This window comes from Carettochelys insculpta, chromosome 7 (assembly GCF_033958435.1).
Source record: "Carettochelys insculpta isolate YL-2023 chromosome 7, ASM3395843v1, whole genome shotgun sequence".
NCBI classification, from domain to species: domain Eukaryota; kingdom Metazoa; phylum Chordata; order Testudines; family Carettochelyidae; genus Carettochelys; species Carettochelys insculpta.
Window position 1 is genome coordinate 30,140,217 of NC_134143.1, and position 17,921 is coordinate 30,158,137.

General features: G+C 43.2%; 1 protein-coding gene and 1 long non-coding RNA gene across 6 annotated transcripts in view; one reads left to right on the forward strand and one right to left on the reverse strand.

Moving 5' to 3' along the window:
• Nucleotides 1–17,921, forward strand: part of TET1 (tet methylcytosine dioxygenase 1) — a 123,455-nt gene that overhangs the window by 9,023 nt on the left and 96,511 nt on the right. The window contains exon 2 of one of the 2 annotated variants that reach the window (XM_075000226.1): nucleotides 8,495–10,156. In XM_075000226.1, coding sequence (XP_074856327.1) covers nucleotides 8,621–10,156 — 1,536 coding nt within the window. In that variant the 5' untranslated portion in view covers nucleotides 8,495–8,620. Of the gene's footprint in view, nucleotides 1–8,288; nucleotides 10,157–17,921 lie in introns of those variants that run through there. The other variant, XM_075000227.1, reaches the window with a different exon arrangement.
• LOC142016082 (uncharacterized) lies at nucleotides 1,479–17,318 on the reverse strand. 4 transcript variants are annotated; one of them, XR_012646288.1, is made up of 5 exons: nucleotides 17,179–17,318; nucleotides 9,787–9,980; nucleotides 9,231–9,306; nucleotides 5,682–5,859; nucleotides 1,479–4,706 (listed from the first exon to the last, which is right to left on the reverse strand). It is a non-coding gene; the product is annotated as an uncharacterized LOC142016082 (long non-coding RNA). The 4 variants fall into 4 exon arrangements; XR_012646289.1 differs by having other exon boundaries at nucleotides 9,231–9,320; XR_012646290.1 differs by lacking the exon at nucleotides 9,787–9,980.

Sequence of the window (17,921 nt, forward strand, 5' to 3'; positions counted from 1 at the left end):
GTCACCTTTTACTTTTAACATATAATTCTCTTCCCTTGTCTGCCTTCAAAAAACTGGAGAGGTTTGGGTCTCTTGGCTTTTGTCTCCTTCCTCCTCAAAATTTTTGCAGAAAGAAACACAAAATCTTCGAGTTTCTAGCCATAACTCTTGAAGTGTTGATTGGGGTGTGCATGAGTGCAAAACAGCAATCTCAGTCTGTCTCCCTGCCCCCTTTTTGCCTCTTCCCCTGCAGCCACAGCAACAAGGGAAATAAATTGAGATCTTCACTCACCACTGGAGCCCTGAAAAAGGTTAATAAGTGGGATCCTTTCTCACATTTTACATTGATGGTGGTAGGGGCCAGGAAATGCAGAGTTAGTCTAAAGTAGCTGTCTGTAAGGGGAAGGCAATACCTGCAGGCTTTTTAGAAAAACAAACTGCATGTATATGTATGGGGGATATTGGCTACTAAACATGCTAGGGTATCATGCCCTCTCCCTCAGTATATCCAGCCAGCTTTGACTGGTTGCAGAGGAATAGGGAAGGTAGCCACTTATGCCTTGTATGTACTTAGACATTTTGCTGCTTTATCTTTACTATCATCATGCAAGTAGCAAACTCCAAATCCCACCTGGGCCCTAACTCTGAATGGACACAAACCAGTAAAAAAAATGCTTAGACCACTGGAATTGCAGCTAGACTAGAGCTTGTATTGGTATATCAGTAAAAATCAGGTTCCTTATCCACACAGCTATGCTGGTAAAGTTTATCAGTGTAGCTCAGGCCTTATAAAGGGGTAAATAATAAAAAATACTACTTCCTCCATATATTAATACATACTTCTTCCTCTAAAGCTTTCCCAGTCGACTTGTAGAGCTAGCCAGCTGAAGTTTACATTTGAGCTTGTACTTTTGTTTGTTATATAAAGCGGGATCTCAAACTTTGCTAAAGTAGTGCAGAATACCTTTTAATAGACAACTGTAGAAACTGCTATTGTTGAAGTGTCTGTACCTTTTCTACATCTTGAATGTGAGATCACAAAATTTTGAAAAATGCAGCCATTATATGCTTTGTTTTTGTCTCCCCCTTCTGTTTCTGTCTGTTGCCCTCTGAGCCTTTCAAAAAGCTCCTGTGCTGCTTAGTCTCCTCATTCACATACCCCATAGGTGCTCTTTGGATAGTTCAGGCAGCTGTCCTGATCCCTACACTATTTATGTGCCATTCTAAGAGCTACAGGATAAATATGTAACATTTATTTAGACTTTATAGTTATTTTGAATGTTCCTTTTCAAGGGCAGAGCAGAGCATATTTGGTTGCTGTTTACTGGGATGTTTCTGGTTAATAGCTATTAAATAAATATTAAGGTTCGTGTTACCTAAACAGTGCTGACCTTAGCTTGTAATTTTCACACTATTTAACTGAGGTTGTTTTTATTAAGACTGGGTTGAAAGTAGGGTTGCTAAACAATTAAAAAAAAATAAACTGTGATTAATGGCTGTTTTATTGCAATGTTAAACAACAGAATAATATTTAAATATTTTTGGATATTCTGCATATTTTCTAATGCTTATTTCAATTATAACATGATATAATGTGCACACTACTCATTTGAAATTTTTTACAAATATTTGCATTGTAAAAAGGTAAGAGCATTTCAATTCATCTCATACAAATACTGTTGTGTAGTTTCTTTACCGTGAAAGTTGAATTTACAAATGTAGATTTTTTTTCTTTGTTTTCACATAACTGCACTCAAAACAGTGTAGTACCTGACAGCCTGTAAGCTCACTCAGTCCTAATTTTTCTCTCCTCTTCTTAGAGGAGTTTTGGCTTATTGAAAGGCTAATATTTTTTACCGTAGAACGTCAGTATTGTGGAGTTGTAGAGAAGTATGAGATGTGCAGAAGCAGTGGGAACTGGTGGCCTCTGGGGGTATACCAGACACATGCCCCTCCTCAGCCCCTACTTTCACCCCTACCCTGCCCCTGCTCGTCTTTGCCTCCAGAAGCACTATGCTGCTGCTGGAGAATATAGGGGTGCTCCAGCTCTTCTCCTAGAGCAGCATAGCCCTACAGCAGTGTAGCTAGAGCAAATTTACTCTGCTCTTGGACTGCACTGCTCCAGGAGAGGGGTGGGACTGCCCCCACACTTACCGGAAGCAACACAGCGCTGACCAAGAATGCAGGTGCGGGGGACGAGGGGGGTGAGCTGGAGGTGCCTGTGACACTGCATACATCCCTTACATACTGCCCCTCTGCAGGAAAAGGGTGAATTCTTGATACTGGTTCTCATAGGTTGGGTTTTTGAGCTTTTCAGGCTCACCTTCTCTTGCATTGTGTATTGCACAGTCAGTCAGTTGTACCCATGCACAATACCATGCAGAGTTAGGGCCCAGGTGGTTGGTGATGGACTATGTTTCTTCCCTGAGGGCATGTCTATATTATGAAATTAGGTCAACTGTGTTAAGGTAGATTTTTGTAGCATCCAGTTTTGTAAAGTTGAGGGTGCATGTCCACACTGGTACATAAAGTCGATGGAGTGTGTCCCCATTAGGGTTGCTAGCTTCAACTTAGTAAACTGCACTGTCGGTACCTATCCCACAGTAAATACAGTCCTGTTGCATTGTGGATTTCTGTCCCAGTGTCCGAAAATGTGCTGTGGGTGATTCTAGGTGTGTGTCATCAGCATTCCATAGTGCACCTGTCTTGCTCTCCCTCCCTCCCTGTGGAAAGAAACGGCAAGAAGTGTTTGACCTCTTTTTTCATACCCATGCAGACGCCATTGCAAAGCTTACATGGAACCCATACAGCTTCAAACTGCTGTGGCAAGTATAACTGCAGCACAGCGTATGAGGTGCTCATATGTGCAGAAGGTAAGCAGCCTTCAGAGGTATGAAGACTCTAAGGAAGACAGGGACATACACGTACGTGAAACTCTGGAGAGGAGGAATGGGGAGATGCTGGCTGCACTCGATGCTTTGTAAACAGCAGAGCACCAGTTCTGGTGCCGTAAAACGAGCTTGGAGTGGTGGGACTGCATTGTTCTGCAGGGTATGGGATGATCAGCAGTGGCTACAAAACTTCCACATATGTAAGGCCACTTCCATGGAACTTTGCAAGTTGCTTTCCCTCACCCTAAAGTGTTGCCTTACCAAAGTCAGACATGCTCTGATGGTTCAGAAGCGTGTGGCAGTAGCCATGTGGAAGCTTGCAATACAGGACAGCTATCAGGCAGCGGCCAATTAATTCAGAGTGGGATTATCTACAGAGGGGGTTGCTGTGATCCAGGTAGCCAACGCAATCAGTACCCTTTTGCTGTGAAAGACAGTGACTCTCAGAAATGTGCAGGACATAGTGGATGATTTTTCTGTGATGGAGTTTCTTCACAGATTGAACTCACATCCCTATCCTGGCACCAGACCACCTTGCCACAGAGGACATAAACCACAAAGGGTACTTCTCCATCATGTTGCAGGCGTTAGTGGATCACAAGGGTCATTTCACTGACATGAACATGGGATGGTTGAGAAAGAGGCATGATGCACATATCTTTAAGAACTCTGATCTGTTTAGAAAGCTGCAGAATGGGACTTTCTTTCCAGACCAGAAAATCACCACAGGAGATGTGGAGATGCCATTCTGTTTTTGGGCTTACCTCTTGTTTCCTTGGTTCATGAAACCACACACAGGTACCCAGGATGCAGCAAGGAGCAGTTCAATTACAGGCAGAGCAGATGCAGAATAGTAGTAGAATGTGCATTTGGCCATTTAAAAGCCAGGTTCAGGAGCCTCCTGACTTGGTTAGACTTCAGCAAAAGCAACATTCCCCTCATGGTGGCAGCCTAATGTGTGCTTCATATTTTATGTGAGAGCAAGGAGGAAAATTTACTGCCAGGCTGAAGGGCAGAGGCAGATTACCTGGCCTGTACTTATGAGCAGCCAGACACCAGGGCAATAAGGAGAGCACAGTAAAGGGCATTTCTAATCAGGGAGGCTTTGAAAAACATCTTTGTGAATGACCAGACAGCGAAATAACAGTAATGTCTGTTGCTCTTAAGGAGTTCCCCCCAGAATGATGTGTGCCTGTCTGTAAATCTCCTCCCCCACTGCCACCCCCACATGCAACATTAGCAGTAGAGATACTGGTTTTGCCAGCTTAATCATTTTTATTCAGGGGACACTAAAGGAGGTCATGACAGGGCTTCAGGGGAGGAACCAAGGGCACTTTGCCATCACAGGTGGGGAACGTCAACCTTCTATTCTCAGAAGTGTCCCTGGGAGTGGAATGCAAGTTTGTTCTTGACTCCCCTCCCCACTTTTCCTCTTTCCCCTCCCCAGGGTGCCAGTGTGGGGAGGTTAGGGAACGGGGTGAGGAGGGCTCGTGATTCTGTGTGGGCTCCACTGGGGATCTGCAGTACCATGCATCTCAGGACCTCCTTGTTGCCTCATCAGCTCCAACATCTCCTCGTGGGTCTCCAGTTCATGCTCTTTGTGCTTTCTCTTCACCTCACAATCTGCTGTCCTTTCTTCCTATCAGCTCACCTCTCCTCCAGGGTGGTTCTCCTCCACACATTTAACTGTACCCTGTCCATGTGGATGGGTTCCATGTGCTTTATGAACATATCTTCCCACATTAATTTTATCTTGCACATCTGTTCCAGTCTAACAGCTGGGAGTAGGGGAGGAATGGGGACAAGTGGTGGTCAAAGAGCCCACTGTTGAGCACACTGCAACAAAACGTAAGTGAGGGACAGACAATAAGGAGATACATTTACTGTAGATGAGATAAGATTAACAACATACAAAAAGAATTTTATGAAAGAACTTCTGTGGAACATAATAGGGGTGAAGTCTGTGCATGGACAAATTTCGGCTTTTAAGTGTCCTCTGTGCAGCAGATACCACACAGAAATCTTAAGGGACCTGCTTGACTCAGTTTGCTTCCAGACATGGTAAGGTGCAGATTGGGGAAATGCTTTCAACCCTGTGATTTGCAAAAAGCATTTTCTGCAGCTGTGCATGCTGCCAGTGAGTGTTGGGGGGTGGCAGGGCTTAGGGACTGTGGAAGTAGCAGTTGCCACGTGCTTCGCTTCCCTGCTTTGGTGGGGCAGTTGAGCCTTTTCCTCCCTCAGAGAACTGGGGAAAGGAAGGGAGGTAGGTGTGTGTGTGGGGAGGGGGGCTAGAGGGGGCAAACATGGCAGCGAAGCTTGTGCTATTAGGGCTTTCTTCTCTTGCAGTCACTGTGTGCTTCTATTCCCCACTCCGCCGAGAGAGTAAATATTTCACTTCCCCCAGCAGCCCAGGGAAAGGAGAGGTGTGGTCCAGGCTTGGCAGAGCAGCTTGTGCTATCATACAGTAGCTTAATGCTCCTTTCTCCAGGTTGCAAAAAGAAATATCGGTCTCCTTAGAATAACAAACACTGATAAGGAACTCATGCTGACTGAATGTGGGCACAAGGCTGGTCAGTGTGTTGCACTGCCCTGTGGTGCAATGATGCCAGATTACTTACTGGTGGCTTGGCATGGAAAGGTATCTTATCATGGAGGTCGGAATAAGTCAGGCCTCCCCAAAAACCTCATGAGAAGAATTAGTGTCTGAGAGCTTGTGCAATGAGAGTCTGGGCTGTGTGGGCACAGCACCTGCCACAGATCACACCCAGTTGCCTTAACCCCCTTGTAGCATAATTAAAAATGAGAGCTCACCAGGGGTGCTCTTCCTGCCATCATGATCTAACTGCAAAACATCCTCGGAGGAGGGGATGAGTTCCAAAGTCATAAAAGTTCCTAGCTGTTGGTGAGATCAGCTGCTCTGGCCACCTGCTGACCATTGTAATTCTCCTCTTCTCTCATCCATGTCTTCCTTACAGTTGCCAAAAGCTTCCTGAGGAAAATCAGTGGGCAAAAATAAATCCAGAAAACTATTTTAAAAATGACTTGCAACCTGTAGTTAGTTCATGGACCTCTGGGGGTCCATGGACTGCATCTATGGGGTGTAAAAGACATAGAAAACTGACGGAACAGAAACAGAGGGAAAGCCATGCTAGTCTATAAACTATCTAAACAAAAAAGCAGTAAAGTAGCACTTTAAAGACTAAGGCTGTTTCTACACAGGCCACTTCCTTCAGAAGTGGCATGCTAATACACAGAGCAAAAGATGCTAATGAGGCGCGGATGCAAATTCCTCACACCTCATTAGCATAACGTCACGTGATTTGGAGTCCAGAAGACCGTTCTTCTGGACTCCAAAATGCCGTGTAGAAGTGCAGCCCTGGGGGGGGCTTCTGCATTCGCGCCTCATTAGCATCTTTTGCTCCATGTATCCTGTGTAGAAATGGCCTAACAAAATAATTTATGTCCCACGAAAGCTCACCTATAAATTATTTTGTTAGTCTTTAAAGTGCTACTTTACTGCTTTTTTGTTTTGACTGAACAGAATGCCACTATATACACAGACAGGTTTCTAAGTGGGCCCATGCCTCAATCTGAAATTTTTAGGAGTCCGCAAATAAGAAACCGTTGAGAAAACCAGTGGTTTAAAATATGGATGTATGAATTTTTCAATATCCACAATAAGTTACTATTCAGATTAGGGATGTTACTGGTTAACCCTAACTGGATGAGACTTACTGGTTCTGGTTAACTGGTGGGGGCTGCTCTAGCCATATAGGATCCACTGGGGGCAGAGGGTTGCTCCAACCTGGCTGGAGCAGTCCTGGTCCATGGTGGGCCGAGCCCAGGAGCATCACAGGCAGGGGCTCTCCAGCCCAGCTGAAGCAGCCCTGGAAACATCCTGGATAGGGGCTCCCCAGCCTGGCTTGAGCAGCTGTTGTCAACTTTATCCCCAGGAGCACTGCAGGTGGCAAACACTCCAGCCAAGCCAGAGCAGCCTCCAACTGCCAGCCCTGCTGGACTGGAGCGCCCTTCCCATCCCGCCCCCCCAATTTAATAAGTTAACCACTTAAATGAGATTTTACATCCCTAATTCAAAGGGGACGCGGAAAAAAATCAAATACCTTTTTTCCATGTAAAACATATACTTTGTGTCCTATAAACAGTTCTAATCTGAAAATAAGATGTGCATTTACTACAGAAAACTTGAGACTAGGAGTTCCTTAAATTTAAAGATGAAGGGGGATTGGAAAGACAGGATAAGCCTTCTATTGCATATTGGTGGCAATAACCATAATTACTGTGCAGTATTAACCAGTGCCTACATAATATATTTATGTGACACTGGCTGTGTCTACACTAGCCTCAAACTTCGAAATGACCACGCAAATGGCCATTTCAAAGTTTACTAATGAAGCGCTGAAATGCATATTCAGCTCTTCATTAGCATGCGGGCGGCCACAGCACTTCGAAATTGATGCGGCTCGCCGCCGCATGGCTCATCCAGATGGGGCTCCTTTTCGAAAGGACCCTGCCTACTTAGAAGTCCCCTTATTCCCATGAGCAGATGGGAATAAGGGGACTTCGAAGTACGTGGGGTCCTTTCGAAAAGGAGCCCTGTTGGGACGAGCTGCGCGGCAGTGAGCCGCATCAATTTCGAAGCGCCACGGCCGCCTGCATGCTAATGAAGCGCTGAATATGCATTTCAGCGCTTCATTAGTAAACTTTGAAATGGCCATTTGCGTGGTCATTTCGAAGTTTGAGGCTAGTGTAGACACAGCCAGTGTCACATAAATATATTATGTAGGCACTGGTTAATACTGCACAGTAATTATGGTTATTGCCACCAAATGCATGCCACAAATGCATATTCAGCGCTTCATTAGTAAACTTTGACATGGCCATTTGCGTGGCCATTTCGAAGTTTGGGGCTAGTGTAGACACGGCCACTGACAGCAAGATTGTATGCTTTAGGCTTAGCACTTAATAGGTAAATTGTTACTCAGAATTCCATTTCCTCTTCTGGTCTTTTCCTGATCAGGGGAGAAATAGCGACTTGTAATAAGCCTTCCAAGGATGCAGGTTACCTCTTGCAATTTTTGCCTGACCAGCATGTGGGTAGTGAAGCAGTAGAACCCTCTGGCTACTTGGTTGGAGTGGCTAGATATGTGTATTAGGTGATCTGTTCCCGAGGTTTGATATAAGTAATTCCTACGAGGCCTTGTAGAGGTGGGTCTTAATTCTTTGTGCAGCCACATTTAATCATGAGCACTCTTGTCCTGAATTATATTTGGGAGAAGGGCTATTAATTATCCTGAATCCAATTCAAATGAACTTACGCTTCTTTTTTTTTTTTATATTAGTGTACAAATAACGAGTCAATAAAGTGTGAAATTCCCCTGGCCTTTTTGTTTTTTTCCCCACATTAGCAAGATGCGCACTTTGAAAGGACTATAGAGTATATGCAAATTAAAAGGGTGCTACATTAATACGATGTTAATATTTGATAAAACTCAAATTCCAATTTTGGTCTCAGGCTTTTATATATATAGCTTTAACTGAAATTTTATATACATTTTACAGTTTTATGATTTCATCTGACCTTAAACTTTTTTTTTTAATTTCAGATTCAATTCTGTATTATGACAGAGAACAGCAAGAAGAATATGCAATTTTCTGTTGAAATGAAAAGTTCCTTCAAGAGCTCATGATCTTTTCCACCATTCCTTTTGCATTTCCACTACTTGACAGATATGGCTCACCACGCCAGACCTTCCAGATTAATCAAAAAGGAAGAGTTAGGCAAAAGGAAAACTAGTGAAGGAAAAAAGAAATGTAGCCAAGTGAAAAAGAAAGCCAAGACAACCTCCAAAAAGACTGTGAGCTCTGGAAAATGCAAGAGGCCTATGCAAGAAAAAAATGATGTAAAGAAAAAGCAAGAAGAAAAGAAACCACCTTTGAGCTCATCAGATAGATTTCTCAGGAGTAGTGTAACTAAAGCCTTATCTGGAACATCTTGGGTAAATATGGAGAAAACAGATAATAGTCTCTTTCATAACCAGGATTCTTTAAATTTCAATGGCTTTACAATGTCTCTTCGGAGCAGATCACTCTCCCATAAGCTGTCCCAAACCACAGTCATTACAAAATCCAAGAAAGTTACAGCACAGAAAAGATTAGAAAAAAGGGACACATACGAGCAAGAAACCCTTACTCTTTTGGAAGAAGAAAAAGTTGAAACTGCTGAAAGGTTTTTGAAACAAGATTCAGCACAAAATAAATTAACACCTCTCAAAATTCCAAGTGATACAGATATTGAGCCCTCCATTAAATGTGATAGTCAAGATAAAAAAATAGGGACACCTGAATCAAATGCCTCCACTTCAAACAGTCGCAGTCCAGAAGTGTTGCTGGAGGAGGGGGAGTGTGAAGTGCCGCCCTGTGGGTGGACATCTAGTAAGATCAATACAGATAACTCAGATAAAAGTTTTGCTCAGAATTCTGAGCTTATCCCAGCACTTTCTCATTCTGACTCTATAATCACCTCCAAGTTACACCCAAAAGGCCATTTAGAAGATTCAGGCTCATTTACAGAATCCCATGTAAAAACAAACTTGGATTTTAAGCCTACTAATGAATCTGATTCAAATTCTGACTTTTGCTATAAAAGAGATGATTTTGAATCAGACACCAAAAATATAGTCACCATTTATAAACCAGTTAATCTTGCAGTGCAGCAGCCTGTTAAACACATTGGTGCAGAAACTTTAGTTCTGGACTCAGTTTATGTCCCTATTTCATCATCAAACACAGAAAAAAGCACATTAGCTACAAAAACAGTCTTCAAAGAAAATTCTGAAGTTTCCTCTGACGGCTCTGCTACAGGGTTGTCCTCAAACGTAGGAAGCTCCACTCTTACCTCTGACACAGATATAAATGTACATTCACCGACTGATTCAAAACTCCAGTGTAAGGATTCTTCATCGCTATCAGGAAGTGTTGGAGTAAACCCGACAGTTCAGGACAACAAGAGCAATAGCATCGATGCATCAGATCCATCTTCGTTTACAAACCCAGTTTACAGTTACCCTCTCTCCTATTCATCTTTGCTCCCTATGTTAGAAAAAAAGAAACGAAGACGGTGTGGGGTATGTGAACCTTGTCTGCGGAAAACTAATTGTGAGGAATGTAGCTGTTGCAGAAAACGCAAAACCAGTCACAGGATATGCAAAAAGAGAAAATGTGAAGAACTGAAAAAGCCACCACCTCCAATAATGCTACCTTTTGAGGTAAGCCAGAAACAATATACCGTCATAAGATTTGAAGACCATTTGCAAAATGCATAAAAACAGTAGCCGTTGTGTACATTTGGACAACATATTAGATAAAATTTGACCATACCAATTGAATATACTGTGCCAGGTTATATAAATCTTGTAGAGTAGAGTGAGCGAGTGTTTCTGTAGCTCATATCACATGTATTCATATAACCAGAGGTGGGAATAATTTTTAGTGTGCTACAAATCTGGTTACTTTGCCAGTGTGGAAAAGCAGTCCCAAGACAGGTAAAGTAATCAGGACCGGAGGGTGCAATAAAGATTTAAGCAGAAGGTCTGAGGGTGGGACAGGATCATCTTATCACATTATGGAATACCAGTTGCAAATGCCTGGGTTTTTTGTGCTTGATATATATTTGGAATTCTAGGAAAAACTTATTGGTGATACATAATATACCAACAAAAATGCAACAAAAGCCCAAGGTTTCATGTTCCAACTGTGTTCTCCATCTCTGTCTCTCCTTTCTTAATTTCCTGTCCCATTGACTCATGTATCTCAGAATACCTGGCTGAGTAGCCAGGAAAGAGTACCTCCTTGGTGGTATATGTTCTCAATCATCACAGTCAGTGCTTTCTTTCCCTAGGAAAAAGGGTGGCAGAATGCAAGCCCCAAACTGCGCCCCTTCCCCCCCACTGCACCCCGCAGCCCAAGACCCTGCCCAGTGGCTTCATTCCACCTGACGGCTTAACCCCTTCCCATGTGGGGCCCAAACCACCCCTGGGTGGCTTAGCCACCTCCCCCACAGTGGGGAGGGATTGGAGGAGGAGTCGGCCAGACGCAGCTGTACTGGGAGCTGCAAATGGCTCTTACAAAGCCACATGCCGCTTGTAGAGAGCCACCCTGCTGGTTTTTGAAAAAAGTGCTGGAATGCTGTTCCAGGGCATTTCAGCAGAAAAAAAGCCCTGATTACAGTCACAAGTTTCTGTTCTCTACTCCTAGCTTCCTTAAAACCTTCTACTTTCTGAAGCTCTCCTCCCCTGTCTTTTCTCTTTTATCCTCTGTCCACTAGCAGCCTGTCCTGATCAGCTGATCCCACCACTAAAGCCCTACATGGATACAAATTTTGTATCCAGATCTAATCTGCAATCAACAGAAATGGTTCGTCGATATTTGTGGATTTGCAGGGCTATATCTTCTTTGTACCTCACAGGTATAGGTGAGTTTAAAATTAAAAAAAAAATGATTTTTTTCATGAAACTTCTAATGTTTCAACAAAAATATTCTAAACAATGTTTTGTTGTGGCGGGGGAAAAATTCCACCTTTCATGTGTTATTTCTCAGTGTAAAAAAGAGAGATGGGGAAAAAATAATAAATGACAATCAAATCTCTGGGCCAGATTTTCAGACCCTTTTAAGGTCCCTTTGAGCTTCTGAAATGTGAAAGGGCTTTTAAACCAACCCTGAAGGTAAAATTGAGGATTCCCGTGATGCAGAGTGCTTTGTTGGTATAAATTCGGCATGGGTGCCTTTATGCCATGTTATTCCTCCCATCTCTGGTGTAGGGCAAAAATAGGATATTTTCAGTCTTTCTTAGGCTGGAGCATAGGAGATAGAAAGGTAGAGCAAAGCCAATTTTGCCCCTTGCCTCAAGCATGAGTTTAGAATTGATGGTAGTGCCTTGGGAAAACTTCTGTTGTATGTCTCTATCTCATGATTTACAAGATTTATGGACATGTCAGTGCTAGGACTTCAGATTAGGCAAACAGCTAGTGGATGGATGTGATGAGGGGTTTTTATGTGTGGGTGTACATGCATGCACATGTGCACGCACATACACACACAACACTATTGGGATGGGGAATAAAATTAAAACATTAAATTGCTGGACTCAGCTTACTGTGAATAAGGTTTAGTAAATATGCACTTTAAAAAGAAATAAACAAGTTGCGGAAAGGCCAGTTTAGAGCTTGATTTGTAGATCAATAAATAAGAAGCCGCCTAAGAGGCTGGAGTATGGGGAAAAACCCCGCTTTCTGCAGCAAAACTGTAATATAGCAGCAACATTGTGCTTTTTCTTATGTTTATTGACCATAGACTGCAAAAGACCATAAAGAGAGTATTGCAAGAGGGAATTTGATTAAAGCATGCAAAAGGATTTCAGCAGAGGCAGGGTCAAGGAAAAGATGAATTTTAGCTTTTCTGACATTTTTTTCCAGGCTACACATGCTGCTTTTTTTTTTCCTTCAATAGTCTGACCTCTTTGCATTCCTGTCTTGATACTGCTGCCTTTTTTTTTTTTTTAAAAAAAAAGTCCCCCTCTTTGCCTTCTTAATTACATCTCTGTTTAGGTTCTTCTGTTTCAGCAGTTTCATTTTTTGGTGTACTTTTAGGGGAAAAAAAAAGGAGTATGTTTTGTACTGTGCGTATCCAGTTGTTTTAAAACTACATCCTAAAAGGCCTCTTCAGATAGATAGCAAGAAATACTTTTCACCTTGTAAAGTTACAGAAGACTAGATTGAGCAAAATGTGTACTCCTGACCTTTGAAAATACATCATTGGATATATTCTTATGTATTTGAATGAAATACAGTGACTCTTATTTGGAATATTTGTAAATCACAGTTCCTGCTATAACACAAAACTGAAAAACAAAAATACTGTTTATATGAAATATAAATATCTTTCAGGGTCTAAGAGTGTAGAGGTGTGGAGTGGTGAGGTGGACGGTGGGGGAGAGAAAGCAGTATCTTGTAATGGCTAAAAGTTGTTTTTGAGATAAAGTAGGAATTGTTAGCTTCTCAGAAAGGAATCCCTGGCTGGCAAAGGGTTTAAGACTGCTTTGAGAGTAGGCTTTGTTTTTCAAGTAGAAGTAGAAGTAGAAGGCTGTGAGAAAGGCCTTTAGGACTGTTCATGGTGTAGAAAATAACAGAACTTTTTAAAATGTAATCAGGATAGTTTCAGTAGATTGCTGGTTCCAAGGGCTACGTCTACACGTGCCCCAAACTTCGAAATGGCCATTTCGAAGTTTACTAATGAAGCGCTGAAATGCATATTCAGCGCTTCATTAGCATGCGGGCGGCCGCGGCGCTTCGAAATTGACGCGCCTTGCCGCCGCGCGTCGCGTCCAGATGGGGCTCCTTTTCGAAAGGACCCCGCCTACTTCGAAGTCCCCTTATTCCCCATGGGAATTTTTTCCGCCGCGTCAATTTTTTCCCATGGGGAATAAGGGGACTTCGAAGTAGGCGGGGTCCTTTCGAAAAGGAGCCCCGTCTGGACGCGACGCGCGGCGGCAAGGCGCGTCAATTTCGAAGCGCCGCGGCCGCCCGCATGCTAATGAAGCGCTGAATATGCATTTCAGCACTTCATTAGTAAACTTCGAAATGGCCATTTGCATGGCCATTTCGAAGTTTGGGGCACGTGTAGACACAGCCAAGGAGTCCTAAATATGTCCCTCATATAGGTGGAGCATTAGTTTTTTGAGGAGATTCATTGGGGTGTGTGCAGACAGCTGTTCTCATCCTTAAACTACATTTTTGCAAGATGTTTTCCCTCAAGAAAGGTTTCTCCCTTCTAGTTCCAATTCAACAAAACGCTAGTATTATCTGTTACCATTCACAAAATGCATATTGAAGTCAATGAAGTCTTTATGTGGAATGACTTCAGGAAATGCCATGAAAGACACAATGCAAAGGTTGGCTGTCATTGCTTAGCACAATGAAATGATGGTTCTTAATACTGTATATGGATTTATCTTTGGAGACAAGATCCACTTCGTAGACTGTGACTGAGGAGTGATGTTTTTGCATGCATAACTAACCCAGAGAGACTCAGCTGAGCATTTGGAGACAGTATTAGTTACTAGTCCATTACTTTAAATAATTTGAACACAGTTGGGAATATAAGATTTGAAAACAATATGTCACTTAGAAATAAAATTCACAAACTTTCAGCAATACGTTACCTTGAGGAATTTAATAGATCTTGTATGGCTGTGACATCATGAAAATCTAGTTAAAATTGTGGGATCAAGTTCATACATTCTATGTGTAGCACAGCTGGATTTTATGAAATACACATTATTCTGGAGGATTCATTACATTTTGTTGCAATCTGGTAGTATAAAGGAAAGAATCTCAAAGGATAAAAGATAATATTTTAATGCTATATTAAACTTCTAAAATGCAGTAAGTTTTATAACAACAAGAAGTCATGTGGCAACTTATAAACTAACAGATATTTTGGAGCATAAGCTTTCGTGGGCAAAGACCCGCTTCGTCAGATGCATGAGTAAGTTTTATATTTAACAAATCTCCCAATATATGTTACTGAAACTTTATAATATGAAAAGTATGATGGTTAGGTACCTTTTTAATATTTGCTTGGTTTTCATTCTAATACAAATTGCTGAATTATTTCAGCATGTAGTACAGCTATTTTAAGTTATTTCACAATTATCCTCTACTAAAAAAGGTTGTTTTCATTCATTAGGTTTTTTTGTGTCTGTTGAGTCTCTATGTGCCTGTTATTGGATCAATGAAGCAAAATTCAGCTGTATTGTAAATAGTGGTATAAGTAGCAGGCTCAAATGACAAAGTGAGACAGTTGTGTAAGTTTCTTTGATTTGGCATGTATTGTATATGCAAAATTATTTACGCTAGCTTGGTATTCTATGTGGTTTTGAGTGTGGAAGGTGAGAGGGTGTTCATTAAAGAGAACTTGATATCTAATTATTTTCAAAGAATGACTTAAAATAGTTTGAACATTGAGCCTGCCCTTAACCCTCTGCCATTTTTTTCTATTTTTTGTTTTGTTTTGTTTAACATAACAAGAAAGGAATGTGTAAAGACCCACACAAACTGGTGAAACTGACTAAATGAGGAAGACCAGCACTAACTGTACCCCCAACAACTCTCAAATACACATAGGCTATGTCTTCACGAGAGGCTTTTCCCAGCAAAACTGGGTTTCTGTTGGGAAAAACCACAGAGTGTCTACATGCAAAATGCACTTTGTCAACAATTTGCTGACAAAACCCGGCACATCCATCGGCCGCATTGTACCTCTCCCTGTTCAGGTATAATGTCTCTCTTGACCGTATTCTGTGAACAAAACAGCTGTGTAGATGCTTCAGGGCTCTTTTGTCAACATACAGGGCTTCCATCACCAGTCAGCTGTTCTGTCTAGAGAGGGCTGGGCAGTCTGGCTGCTCTCTGTCCATAGAGTGGATAGCTCTGTCAATCTGCTTTTATGTGTGGATGCAATCTGTGAACAGAAATTTTGCTGGGGAACCCCTTCCCACAATGACTTCTGTTGACAGAGGCTTCTTGTGTACATATAGCCATAGGAAACAAACCAGGGCAAAATAGAATATTTCTTTCTTTTTGTCTAGCCGGAACAATCACATATTATTTCTAATAATAATCGGTAACTTTTTTAATCGAAGAAAAATACTTCTGGTTAATCTTATACTGTATAAATTCTATTTCTTGCTGTACAGGCAAATTAATCTGATTACCTGAATTAAACACATGAAAAAGTGGTTTTAAACAAAAATAGAAAAATATATTTTTGCTGGACCCTATCTTAGAACATTGAGGGTGTCACAATTAAACCACTGAATAGGTATATATTCTTCTTTATAATTTTATAGAGCTTAGCTAAACCACATGTATTTTAATAGAACATTAAGGCTGAGTGCTTTTATCTGACCCAGTCCTAAAGCATATCTTCAATATCATAACTTTTCAAAACAAATTAGTATTGAAGTAGCTAATATGCAATAAACAAATGGGAACAATACCTGATACATTTCACAATGGATTGTGGGTGCAAATCTCCATATTTACTCCTGTATCTGCTTAATTTACACCCACAATCAAGTATGTATCTAGACATACCTGTGCTTAGATTTGTATGTTGTTCAATTGCACATGCAAAATATGGGTAGTCCTCAGCTGCAAATGCTATCAGATATGAATTTCCTTTCTACTTACAGGGCACTGTACCAATATACAGGCAATTATGTGGCTGAGACACCCGCTATGAAAATTCTAAAGTGAAGTTTTAAGTAAACAGTAATTGTAAATATCAGGCTTGGCCTGATGACATCTAGTCTGCTCCAAAGCTCTAGTCTCTCCAGATCAACAACCTTTTCAAGGTGGAGTATAGAAATTTGACGTTTTGACCTCTATGTTCAGGCTAAGTGCCAGTGATACACTTTAAAGGCACTAGTTGTCCTACTTACAACAGTTTCATTAATAACTAAAGATGCAGAGCTTTACCATTTAGATGGTGGTTGGTAGCATTAGCTGTTCTTTTGTTAATCTACAGCCAGCATGGTTTTGACTAAGCTCTGGGCTGCATGGGGGTGGGGCTGAGCTCCCTCCTACCATGCCGATGACAATCAGCTCTCCTGCTGCTCTTGGCATAAGTGCGGGGGGGGGGGGGTGGTTCCTCACCCCGTCCTGTGCCATCAATCAGTCTTTTCCAGATTTCAGTGGGTTTTAAATGTGGGCCTATTTTCATGCAATACACGATTCCCTTTGATGAAAGGGGGAAAAAACAGATTTCTGTTAAATGGGGGGAGGGGGTTGGAGAGGGAAGGGCAAAGCTACTCTGCACCTTTCCCTGGCTGTTGGTAGGACTCACGTGAAAACTTGCGCCTTAGCGCACTTAATCAAGTTCTTTTCCTGGACTACCCCGGGAGGGTTTTCCTCATTAGAGCCCCTCCGAAGGGGAAAGTGGACGCAGCGGACTAACAGCGGTCGTGCCCGCAAGGGAGGCGCCCTGGGGTCCGGGCTGGCTGTGAGCTGGTCCTGCGGGGCTTCTCCCGTCACAAAGTCCGAGGAAATAAACAATTCAGCACCGTGCGAAGCGCGAGGGCGGTGGGTGGCGCCGCCAGGCCTGGGGAGGGGGAGTGGGGCGCGAGCCAATACACGCGCGTCCCCCTGAGCCCCCGCAACAACAGCCATCCTGCTACACGGAGCGGCTGGTCCAGCGCCCGTACGTAGCCTGGCCTCATACTGCACCGTACCTGACAGGGGCGGCAGCAGGGCCCATTGTCTGTGCCCCGGCACCGGGAGCTGAGCCGAATCGCCGTCCGGCTCCCCTTAGCCTCATCCGCACGCGCGAGCCGCCCAGGACCTCTTGTCGCGGACCCCCCCGCCCCGCTTCGGTCGCGTCGCTGAGCCGCGCCGGGGAAGCGAGCTCAGCCTCTGCAGCGCGCGCGCGCGCCGCGCGGGGCCCAATCCGCCGCCGCCGCGAATCCATGTCGCAGCTTGAGCCTGCTCGTGTCCTCTCCTCAGAGCGGAGCCCACATAGGAGACCCTTTGTTCAGGAAGGGCTAGGCAGGGAAGCTCCGTTCGGAGCGGCTGGCCTCGCCTTGCCATTGGCTGGGCCCGCTCTGGAGCTCTTTGGGCGAGAGGCATGCCCAGCACGTCCCCAGCGTTGGCAGGCAGGGGCTGCTGCCTTCAAACACCATGATAATAATACCCCCAAACTGTCAGCCTCGAGAAGTGCTGCACTGTAGAGGGTTCCTCTGCAGAAGGAAGCAAGATGGCCACCTCGTGGGTTTTTGCTGTGAAGAATGCGGAGCCTAATTAAGGCAGACTTTTCAGTGGGGGAAAGGGTCTCTCCCTGTTACGTTTTTATAGCACAGCCTTTTGTTTTGGTTGCAGGGACTTTACAGTGTAAAGTCTCCATCAGTACAAGTGCTGCATATAAAGCATTATGGGTATTTACAGTATTACAGTTTTCTCATAAAATTGGGGCTTTGAT